At 35.2% G+C, this 12,516-nt stretch overlaps 1 protein-coding gene across 1 annotated transcript; it reads left to right on the top strand.

Moving 5' to 3' along the window:
- Positions 1-5,679: 5,679 nt before the first annotated feature.
- LOC114366094 (integrin alpha-PS3-like) lies at positions 5,680-7,971 on the top strand. The gene is made up of 6 exons (XM_028322881.1): positions 5,680-5,766; positions 5,922-5,984; positions 6,109-6,238; positions 6,630-6,714; positions 7,060-7,177; positions 7,581-7,971. Exons 4-6 carry the CDS (start codon positions 6,656-6,658, stop codon positions 7,725-7,727), a joined length of 324 nt encoding a protein of 107 aa, XP_028178682.1. The 5' UTR covers positions 5,680-5,766; positions 5,922-5,984; positions 6,109-6,238; positions 6,630-6,655; the 3' UTR covers positions 7,728-7,971.
- Positions 7,972-12,516: the final 4,545 nt, after the last annotated feature.

The following is a 12,516-nucleotide window of genomic DNA, read 5'->3' as shown; positions in this document are numbered from 1 at the left end:
GAATAAGGGTATTAGATGGTACATACCTGTCCTGTTCACTCTTACCTTAAATAGGTCTGGATTATAGTGTTCGGGAAAGACAGGGGGAATCCAGTCCCTAGCTGTTCGTATTAACTTCTATGGTAACCCCTGAAGCACATTATTTTGAAGTCTCACTAAGGCTTGACAAAACAAAAACACAATTTTCCGAACCGCTCTACGCCGCAGGCAGGAACCTTCTAAGTTGAGCGTACGCCTGTTGTTTTATTATGTCTTAAATATTCGGGATATTGTTGCCATGTCCAGCAAATTGTAGATAGTCAAGTACAGATAAGTGTCAGTGTTTTTGGCGCAGCTGGACATTTTGTGTTAGGTTCCGGTTAATATCTTAAGGTCTATTTAGTCAATCAACTAAGTGGTGTTTGTCATCAAATAAAATTACTTATTTGTCACGTTTTACTTAGCACTTGGCGCCAGAGCCAGACGCTTTTTGCGAAGACGGAGGAGAGGCTATAATCCTGAAATGGTGACCACACGTTTAAGTGTCATATTTAGAAACTAGCTACTTGCAGTAAAATTAAATAAAAGAATTGAAATTCCAAAAATCTTTATTCTTTCACATACATTTTAGTACTAAGTAGGTATGTGAATTTTTCTGAGTTTTCAAATTAGGTCCCATTATTTTTTTTTGTGTTTGAGCTTTTTCTGATAAAATTAATAAATGCTGTCGCAAATTTTGCTAACTTCACAAGACCGAACGCGATGGAGGACTGTTAGTTGTGGACTCCCTCTGCCCCATCTAGGGGACATAGGACCTTAAGTCAAGTAAGTCAAGTCACACACAGCAAAAAATCTGTTCCTCATAATCCCAGAATAAGACAAGAATCAAACATGAGGATTTGTAGTCATCCAATTACACTGTAGAATCGCATTTGCAGGATCAACAAAGTTGCTAGTTGCTACACTGACTTAATTTAACCCCCTATAGCGATTTCCTCCAAAGTACACTGCACAAATAGCAAAGTGTTAATAATCTCCAGTCCAAACAATGGAACAAAACAAACCGCCATAAAACCGTGAGAGAACTAATTTGGTTTAATTAGAATTCTGACAGAGACATCGTGATAAATAACCGAGCTTAAAACAGGGTCCTCCCTTAATGAAATCTAAATGCTGAGGCGTAGAGTGGGGAGGACAGCCTAACCATTTGAAACTGAAGTCTATCTATCAGTATTAATATAGTAACCAGTCCAGTCCCAGCAGAGTAGAAAATGACCGACTCCACTCTTTCCGTGGATGTTTAAGAGAGAAATATGCGAACATTAGGCCTCTTTATCCCACTTGGAAAGCTTAAGGAGATCTGAGAGTCCCGGGAAAGGATAAAGGATAGTCATAATCCAGGTTTTTAAAACAGGGACACGCGCGATAAAGATTTTCAGTGAAAGACAAAATTTCACGCGGATGAAGTCGCGGACAAAAGCTTGTTAGATAATACCCACTAAAGAAAAAATAAACACAAACTAAAAGAACTTATGTTCACTTCTGCAAAAAATATTAAGGTTCTAATTTTTTCCGTCGCTTCGGCGCAAATATTTGACAAGTGCTAAGAAAAAGCACCGCAATCTTGACTGATCACAGATTGCGTCAGAAAAATAGATGCATGAATCTAAATAGTAATTAATCATACTTACCCGTTTCTTGGTCCGGCGTAATTGTCATGTTTAGTGAAATTTTAATTATAATATCCTTGGTACTATATTACTTATTCTGTGATAATATGTAAGGTGTTCATAAAACCTGACTGGCTGTTCTCTTTATACCTTGACTGAAGCTAAGCCTGCCATTTCTCGCCTTCATACAGACAGTACAATACAAACCACAACTACTATACACAACTGTACACACTTTCAACCGTAACCCATTCACTATAGAGATCAAATTCAACTTTTGCGAGCGCAATAAAAAGTTGGCAGATAGTGTTATGAGGGTAGTTGGAGAAGTGACTTATATCTTTGAAGCGTGTGCGCAAAGCATGGAGATTAGTCTTGTTTATGACGAACTGTCTTGTTATATGGCATGATTTAATTGCGGTGCAATGGAATAATATAAGTTAACTAGCTGTGCCCGCGTGAAAACCCGTTTTCGCAACATTTTTCATTTTTGCTCTGCACCTATTTACTCGTAGCGTGATGGTATATAGCCTATATACTATATAGCCTTCCTCAATAAATGGGCTATCTAACACTGAAAGAATTTTTCAAATCGGACCGGTAGTTCCTGAGATTAGCGCGTTCAAGTAAACAAACAAACTCTCCAGCTTTATAATATTAGTATAGATGACTCTCATTTTTTTACCTTTGAACATTTACTTCGAACTCCTCCTATGTTTTTCTGATTAATTTCGTTGCGGGTCCAATGACAGTTTAACTTTCCCCCGGGACAAATTTGACCTTCACTGGTTGGGTTTTTATTGGCGGCCAAGCTGTAGATCCTGGCTACACAGGAGTTGCAGCGGTGAGAATAGTCTCGTTAATTTTCTTTAAAGAGATCTTTATAGAAATCTTGTTAAATTAGAGAATCACGGTCTCAATGCAACATTTTTTATGAAGTGCCGACCTACATACCTTGACGTGTTCTATAGTAACACGGCCGCAACGTTTGCATGTAACCACGGCTGCTATAATAGTTAAGACTCGTGATTCACTATTTTAATTGTAATGGAACGCAAAAGTTTCTAATCTTATAATTATTTTTATTCGTTGAACTGAAATTACTGAAAATATTATCGAAACTACTAATTGTTACTCGTATTACCATAGGTATTGATATCATAAATACCGACTCCAAAATAGTGCTTTAAATGCTATTATTATGAAATAATTGTGCTAGGAATATAATGGAAACTACCTAAATTATTGTTATTTTGTACTTAATGACGGCGTTTTAATTATAGATACAATCTTTTATAGAGATAGGTACTAGACTATCCAATGGTAATAATACTCTACACAGTACATTTGACCACCTTAGATGCAATGAAATCAATCAATCTCAATATATTTAACTCAAAGCTCACTGACTGACTGACTGACTGACTGACTGACATAGTGATCTATCAACGCACAGCCCAAACCACCTGGACGGATCGGGCTGAAATTTAGCATGCAGGTAGATGTTATGACGTAGTCATCCGCTAAGAAAGGATTTTACGAAACTCCACTCCTGACGGGGTAAAACTGGATCCACGCGTACGAAGTCGCGGGCGGCCGCTAGTATTGTTATATGATTTGAACTTGAAATATGTCATAAATAAATTAGGCCTAATAGAAATACCATTTGTAAAGTTTCAGAGATTAATCTCCCAAACTAAAAACTTTCCCAAATTGTCTGTCAAACTGTTGTACGATACGGATGATTTATGTATATCTCAAACTTTGATCAGTATGAATAGTTTGATAAATTAAAGTACTCTACTTAGAAAGGGTCTGACATTCGCGAAACCTTCGTGAGATTGCGGTGGCGGGCATTACGCCCGTATTCACAAACATTACTATGAGGTCTCACAGTGCGCGTGGACGCACAGGGTGACACATGACCTAATCACAGAGCTCTATTCACAGCATTCGATTTGCTGCTTCACTTAAGCAAGCATCGTTTGTGAATACGGGCTTGTTACGGAGTAGGCAGTTGGTTATTAATTAAAATTTTCTCGGCAGATTCTTTTAATAAAGCACCATTTGGCAAGACACTGCCTTATTGCCTATGCGCCGCATGCTGGGAATGGCTTAAAATATGGCTTTACGTTGAGGTAAGGCTAGAGTGATGTAAAAGTAGAATATCAATTAGAATTATGGAAGTTACTGTAAATTGTAGATTTTTATCCCAAAATCTATGATAAATCATAGATGTTGCTTCTTCACAGCTCTGGCCCATTTATTGACCTACTCCTGAAGCATACTGAGACGGTTTTAAGTGCTTTTTAAAAGTCTACTTGAACTAAAAAATGATGAGCACACTACTGAGTGGGTGACCTCTTGGCAAAATTTTTTTTGTCTTTTTCTGTCCATTTTTTTTTTTGAACTTTATATTAGTTGTCAAATAAATAATATTTTCTGTCTTTCTTTCCTTCACAGTAACTAAATGCAGTTACTGCTTACATTTAGCTGTGTAGGCACTTTTTAGTCAGTATGTGTTATTTCTTTCAGTTTTTTCTTACTAATATTAGTAATGTTTTATTCTCATTTCACTCTTTTAAGTTCTTTTAATATTATTTTAATACCTTAAAGTGCTTAATCTCCTGAATAATTAACGAGAGCATCAGTCAAAAGCGTTTTAAGTCTAATCTTTACCTGTTATCATATTTTCCCTAAAATTCCCTTAATCGCTGCTATTGTATCAACAAATTCTTGTCATCTACCCTAAAGATGATCTAAAACTCATCAGTCCCCAATCTTTACCATTTTCAGATAGATTGCCTACAAAATGCTCCGTTTACATCGCCTTGCTATGAAAATAAGGCTTGAATAAATTGAAATCTTGTCAGCTGGCGATAAAGTGTAAATTAGGTTGAAGGTTGTCTTGATAAAGTTGCCCCAGAGTGATAAGCTTCAGGCAGTTTATTGAAGATGCTACGAAATGATCAAAGACTCTTGTTCCGATATTAAATATGCGATATTGGAACATCTTGATGGCTTTGTTATGGTAATGTAAAAGTATCGTACACAGATACAAAGATATGATAATAATAAATAATAATAATAACTAATAAAGTTTATTTGGACAAAGTGTTACATCTGGTATCTTGTAGTAGGTATTTTTGATTAAAACTTATTTTTTAATTTACATTATGATAATTATATCTTAATATAATTATCTTAATTTATTTACTTATGTAACCACAGAACATAACATAGAACATGTTCTGTATATGTTACTGTAACTGTGCTTTAACAGTCCGATATCTTTTATCTCAGGAATAAAATTGTCATTTCGACATAAAATATTTCCCATAAGAATCTGTCAACAGACCAATTTTATTCTTCAGTCAAAACTTATTCGATAGTTGAAAAATTGACCCTAAATTGGACGTAGTTATGCTACAACGTTCCAACCCACACGCAGGTCGAACTGAGAAAATCGCGTTTTTGAAAATTTGTGGTACGCTTTTTTTTGGTAGCGAGTTGAACTGAGTAGTATGTATCACTTCAACTAAATAAATAAACGTTATTTTATTACATACTTGTCATTAAAATTGACTAATATTTCTCATACAAATTTTGAAAAAAATGTACTTGGAACGTTTTTGCAAAAAGGCTTTTTGTATGAATTAGTTTTTACCTTACTTTGCAAAAACGTTCCAAGTACATTTTTTTTCAAAATTTGTATGATNTTGTCGGCTGGAAAAGGAATTTGTTTACTGTATCTTAAAAACTCATTTGTGTCAAAGAAAATTCGTTAAAACACTGTTTTGGTTAGTTGCTTGAAACGATACTATTTACTAGGTATAGTTCCAAAATACTGAACTGTCCTATGCATGACATTGACAGTGGGGCGCCACCGTCAATACCGGATCGCTGGTTCCGATTTTTGCCATGTTGGAAACCATATAGTTGAACGATGGTAGCGCCCCCCTGTCATTGAGTTTGGTGGGACAGTTCAGCGTGGGTCATCTATTATACCTACTTATTCTCTCTTTATTTCAGAAAATCCCAACCCCAGGCCAACGTGTCTGTCACAAGAGAAACATTTGATAAGAAAGGAGATGTTTTGTTTACACACTTTTACGAGGTTTGTACTTTTATAACATTAGTTCACAAGCTCTGTCACCAATATATCAGTTGGACATCAATATATCAATCAGACCTAACTTTTCCAATCGAATTTACGTCTAGTATTTAAAGTTTACGGTACACTTTTGTCTGATGCACACAATTTATTTACAGATCGCCAACTACGGCCCATCAGACCTGTATAACTTGAAAGTGGATTTTTTACTATCGGATGGTGTAAGATTTTTTATGATAATAATAATAAAAAATAAACCGGTATAAAACAGCTTAAACTCTGAATTTATTTATTTATTTTTATCTAAAACATTAGTGTTTTTCTCATAAACCTGACTTTCAACAGGTATGCCCAGCAAGCTCCATAGAAGGGTCGAGCTTTCATGAAAATAAGCTCTCGTTCGTTGCCGCAAAGCTCGAAGCTAATTCAACCACGGGTTACATATTACCCCTGCGATTTAACCATTCACAGAGCGGTAAGTTTGAATTTAAGGTGTCGAAGGATGTTAAAAAAGTCGAAAGAATCTGTCTACGAACTAACAACTTTAAGGCTGAGTTGCACCATCTAACTTTAACGGTAACTATGACGATAACCGGTGCTTTTTGTATGGAGTTAGAAAGATTTTTGACGTTTTTCAAAGTTAAAGTATGATGGTGCAACCCACCCTAATTAGTTGATTGTATTACTGGTAGAGCCCAAAATATAAGGAGACATGTAAAGTGCCCCTTAAGGGCTACCTTTTTTAACTGTACTTTACGTTCATAAGTGCCACCAGTGGTCAAAATTGAATAAAATAATTTTGATTCGATTTGATTTATCATTAAGTATCTAAAATGGTCATATAAATTAACTATTTTTGGTTTTAGGTGACAAGCTGAATGACGAAGAGACAATGAATGTGACTACCAAGATGTTCATTTACGTTCAAAATGGTAAAACAAAAGAAAACTGGTGAGTTATGTTTACCTTTACCTATGTTTTAATACTTAATAACACCGACCAAATTATATGCCTACTTTTCATTAAACGTATTACGGACCTCAGGAAATTCTAGAAATATAATCGTACCACCTAAACGCCAATAATATTTTGCAAAATTCATGGTTTACCAATGTTTTAATACAAATACAATGATTATGTTGGTTTTATTTTAGAAAAGAAATACGAAACATTACGCAGGAGATATTAGAATCAAAATATTGTTTGATTAGATTTTTTACAGCATTTATTTATTTATCATTTTGTTTTGTTTCACATGTTTTGCATTAATTATAAGTACCTATAATTTTATTTAAGGACAATGGAAGTGACCACTACATTATTACTGGAACCCAAGACTCCAATTTGGCCTCTGATTGTGGGTCTGGTGGCTGGTCTCTTAGTTCTAGCTGCCATCATAGCTGCTTTGTATAAGGTAACCAACTTTATTTTCTTACCTTCATGTTATTGCCTTCAATTTTTATTTCGTTAAGCGGTTATTCTGGTTCAATGGACTCCTGAAAAGAAGGCAGACTCTTCATTTAATAAGGTTCTACTTTGTTTGCGTAGTTGCCACGCTACTAAACTTAGAAACAGATTAAAGAATATAATAGCAATTAGTAAATACAAATGATCCCGTTAACCCCTCGTTACGAGTGGGCTTACCACGATAGTCGAACGGCGGCGGGGATCGAACGCGCGTTCCTCGGATCACTAGTCGGCTAGTTGAACCCTTCACTGTTTTGCTATCGTGGATTCAAATAATACATACGAATTTATTTCAAAATCTCACAGTTATTTCTGCTAATCTTTAAACTTTGAAATATTTCTTCTTCCAGTTCGGGTTCTTCTCTCGCCAAAAGAAGGAAGACCTGAAACAGCTGATTGAAAACCAAGCATCACAAGAAGACCCTGGGAACTCGTCCAACCCTTCAACAGTCGATACCGACAGCACGACAAGAGAACTGCTAGACATTACAGAGTAGACTATCCAGAAGACCTGGGTATCTTAACTTCTATGTCCCTGTGGGTTCTTCTTCGCTCTATCAAAAATTTCGCGACCAATTTATCACAAATGCGATTATTAAAATACTATCTTGAGCTGAAATGAAGATTAAAAAAAAACAAAAAGTTTCGGGAATGTGGAAATTTATTAAGTTGAATAAACTAGTCGATTAAGAGTCAATAGGACTTTCATCTCATGAAACCAAAAAATAAAAGAAATGTTTAGAAAACACTTGTAAATGAAAAAAAAGTGTTTAATTAGGTACATTTCACACGTTTTAGTTTAAAACTAGCGGCCGCCCGCGACATCGTACGCGTGGATCCCGTTTTACCCCCTTAAGGGTGGAGTTTCGTAAAATCCTTTCTTAGCGGATGCCTACATCATAACATCTACCTGCATGCCAAATTTCAGCCCTATCAGTCCAGTGGTTTGGGCTGTGCGTTGATAGATCACTATGTAAGTCAGTCACCTTTAAAAGATTTATAGCAAGCGTACATACGTTGTAATTGTACAATTAGCAACTGGTTGCTAAGATTCGTAATAACCACGGGTATGTGTAAAATGAGAACTTTTCAGGAGGAACAAAATTTACAAAATATTTTTTCTTGAAACGTTTTATGAAAAACCACAAATATGTCATGATGGAGTGGATGTGCATGTTAGGTTTAGTGTGCCTGACGTTTTACCTACTTGAAAAATTGAAAAAACAAATCACATGTAAGGACTGTCAGGCGCACTGAAGGTGCAGTATAGGGTTACAATTATAATTCTGTGATCTCAAGATATACTCAGGCTGGGTTGCACCATCTTACTTGAACTTTGATAAACGTCAAAAATCTGTCAAACTCCATACAAAAAATACCCGTTAACGTCATAGTTACGGTCAAAGTTAGGTGGTGCAACTCAGCCTTAATAATATCGTCAGCAGAACTTCAGGTTAGATGTTTGTAGCTGAATAGCCCTTAATAAAACTACATTACGAAGAATTCCGCCTGAGATTATGCCGTCGTTATTAATTTTATTTGTATTACGATATTTTTAAAAGTGAGAACCAAACACACGATGCGTTGCGGCGGCGGTGCGTTGTCGCTGCGTTATTTTACATACAACTTGATCGAGCTAACTGCGCATTTCACTGGAATGCGTCTCTCCCTCGCACCTCCCCGCGTTAGCCTTAGGCCCAGTTTTTTGATTCATAGTTAAAATAACTAATTGTTAAATTTTGCTACTAATGGTTAAATATTTACAAAATGTTAACGAATAGTTAAAAATGTACTAAAAGTCAAGCTAACCATTGTTCGAAAAACATTTTTTTCTGATATTTAACCACTTGTCATTTGACATCTGTCAAATTTGACCATTGGTTATTTTAACTACGAATCAAAAAACCGGGCCTTAGCCGTTAGGCGATGTGACGTCACGGCTACTAGGTACGCATTTAACTCTATCAAGTTGTACTTTTAGAAATATCTGTGGCAGGCACACGACGACGCCGCACCGCGCTCGTGCTTATGCTCTGGTGAATTAACTTATTCATATCTTCTGTCTTTTCTTCACTATCTTTTCTCTTCTTATAAGTTAAGTCTTTGTGTAAATACTCACCTTATAAAAATAAGTTTAAATTCTTTAATAAATAAATGTTATTTATTAGACGTGTGTTTCATTGTCATTTGCTTTATTGATGCCAAAATTCTGGGAATGATAAAAAAAATATTACGATAATTGAAAATAACATTAATTTGTCTGTGGTATTTGTGTGAGAATAAATTTTGAATAATGAATAAATCTAAAATAATTAATTTTAGACATTGTTTTGTGTAACGTTATTACCATGAGTTTTTTTCTTAATTTGATTCCACCAAAAATGCCAAGGCGAAAACATACAGTGAAAAAGTTATAAGATCTCATGTAGAGACAATCTCGCGTGGCAGGTCACCAATGCGCTGGACCGACCAAGTGAAAGCAGCAGTGGGAGACGGCTTATGTGACTGCACCAGACAGTCTGCCAATAGAGAGAGATGGCGGGAGATTGTGCGGAGAGTTGTATCCGCCTCTACAGCCGATGTGAACAACGCCTCAACGTGACCACGACCGCTCTGCCAAGAGCGTAACGAATAAGAAGAAGAGACAATCTTCATCTATTATATAACTCCTCGCTTAAATCAAGTGACAGTAGGTGGGGCACATACCTCACAGTGCTGATAGCCGCTGGGGCAGAAAGTTCTCGAGTCCGGAAGACGTAGTGTGAGCAGACCCACCACTAAGTGGACCGACGATCTGGTGACGGTAGCGGTAATGCGGGCAGAGTGCAGGAGCGGTTGCTATGGAAATCCTTGGGGGAGGCCTTTGTCCAGCAGTGGACGTCATTTGGCTGAAACCAACGAACGAATTCTCGAGTAAGTCGCGGTAAAAAAATGTGTGACAACGATTTAGCTGAAGTCGAGTGCTCAACTAGCTTTAATATAAATGCTGCAATATCAAATTGCATGGCAAGCTCTTATCTTAGAGAAACGGTCGTGCCAAAACGGATGGGGTTCACTCGTACCATAGTACAGGGAGAGTCAGTAAGTTATCTTTGCTTGCAAATATCTGTCAACATTCCACCAGCGTTCCGATAACTTTTTTATAATGCGAACAACTAGGGACTGGAATTCCCTGGCTGCTGCTGTCTTCCCGAACATTATAATCCGGGCCTTTTCAAGGCGAGAGTGAATAGGCACTTACAGGGCAGATATGTAGGGTAGGTATACCATTCTGCCGCACAATTTATAAACGCAGTAAGTAACACGTGAACAGTTTCGAGAAAAACGCGATCAAAGTTGAAATTTTATTTTGAAGTGTCTACAATTAGTTACGCAAATATTTGTAAAAAAATATATATGGGCTTATAGAGCTAAACTCAAAGTTTATTTTGATATGAGGTTTTTGTATTTTAATTAATATTTTGTATTTAAAATTATTAAAAAACTGTTTATGTTATGGATTAACTAAGTTTTCGTTCGATACTTACTACCCATGAATGCAGTATGATTGTTCCTTACTGCGTTTATCAGTAGTTTTCGTTACTTACGGTACATGTGTTAAATGATTGACTTAAATTTTAGTTCTTACAACGTAATATATGCGCCGTATCTTTACAACTTACTGCATTTATGAGTGGGAGTGTGAATCTACCTAAGCTACGTCCCTTCCAAATTTCAAGTGCCTACGTTTAGCCGCTTAGGCTGTGCGTTGATAAGTCAGTCAGTCAGTTTCTCCTTTTACATATTTAGATTTACAATGGCATACTTTTAAACTAGCAGAATTTCTTTTGGCAAAATTTCATTCTGAATAACATCGATTAGTATAACGTTTAATTAGTAGCACGATTATTTGGTACCATTCCACTTGGCATAATATGCAGATGGCAGAATTTCTGCAATATTGAAAATATTCTGCATAATATCGATTGCATGACGTTTATTTAGTATATCCTGTCCAGGAATGTTGCGGAAAACTAATTGTACTAAGTGTACTGTAACTGAAAACATCATTGATAGAAAGAAAGATACATTTATTACAATGGACATCACATCACACGCAATCTTGTATACCCACTCTTATAAGATACACCATACAAGAATGCATGGTAAATTCAGTGAATCGAATGTACCTACTACTACTATTTCTATTTATTTATATTAACCGGCAGACAGTGGTGACTGAGTTTATTGCGGCGCTTCTTCTCAGCACTTGCCAAATGTTGGTCTCGAAGCGCTGGTAGGGTAAAAAGATTATGAGACATGTAGAGGCTCCTTAAGAGCAAAATGATGATTTGTAAGAACTATTTATTAGTCTAAACAAATAAAGAAATTTTGGCTTTGACTTTGACACACAAATACAGGCAATTACATAGACTCATGACAGTGGCACATAATAATGGAAGAAGAAAAAAATAAATAAAAACAAGAGTAAACTGAGCAGTGCCACCCATTCACCAACAACATGCCAACTGCAACGGGACCCCACTTTAATATAATATGCAGAATGAAATTTTGCCAAAAGAAATTCTGCTATTTTAAAAGTATGCCATTGTAAATTCTGACATAAACATTCTATCAAACGATAATTAATATTTATTAGGTATCTATAATTATACATATTATAAATATTTTTAATTTTTAAAATAATATTGTTTCATTATTATACTTATTTTTTCTAGAATATTGTTATACTTATATTTAAAAAAAATGTATTTATATTAACTACCAAAATAATATTATAACAATTTTCACACATTGGAACGTTTTTGCAAATTAAGTTAAAAGCCACTTTCAAACAAAAAGTCTTTTTAAAAACGTTCCAAGTACATTGGAACATTATTTTTATTTTATTCAGTCCAAAACGAATTAANATTTTGCCAAAATAAATTCTATTTTAAAAGTATGCCATTGTAAATTCGGACATAAACATTCTATCAAACGATAATTAATATTTATTATCTATAATTATACATATACATATTTTTAATTTTTAAAATAACATTGTTTCATTGTTATACTTATTTTTTCTAAAATATTGTTATATGTACTTATATTTTAGAAAAAAAAATTATATTAACTACCAAAATAATATTATAACAATTTTCACACATTGGAACGTTTTTGCAAATTAAGTTATAAGCCACTTTCAAACAAAAAGCCTTTTTAAAAACGTTCCAAGTACATTGGAACATTATTTTTATTTTATTCAGTCCAAAACGAATTAAAAGCATACGATCCAAATGGAAT

The sequence above is a fragment of the Ostrinia furnacalis genome, unplaced genomic scaffold (genome assembly GCF_004193835.3).
Source record: "Ostrinia furnacalis isolate ACB-3 unplaced genomic scaffold, ASM419383v2 OfSCF0534, whole genome shotgun sequence".
Classification (NCBI taxonomy): Eukaryota; Metazoa; Arthropoda; class Insecta; order Lepidoptera; family Crambidae; genus Ostrinia; species Ostrinia furnacalis.
Note: the sequence above shows the minus strand (reverse complement) of the source record. Positions and strands in the feature narration are given on the sequence as shown.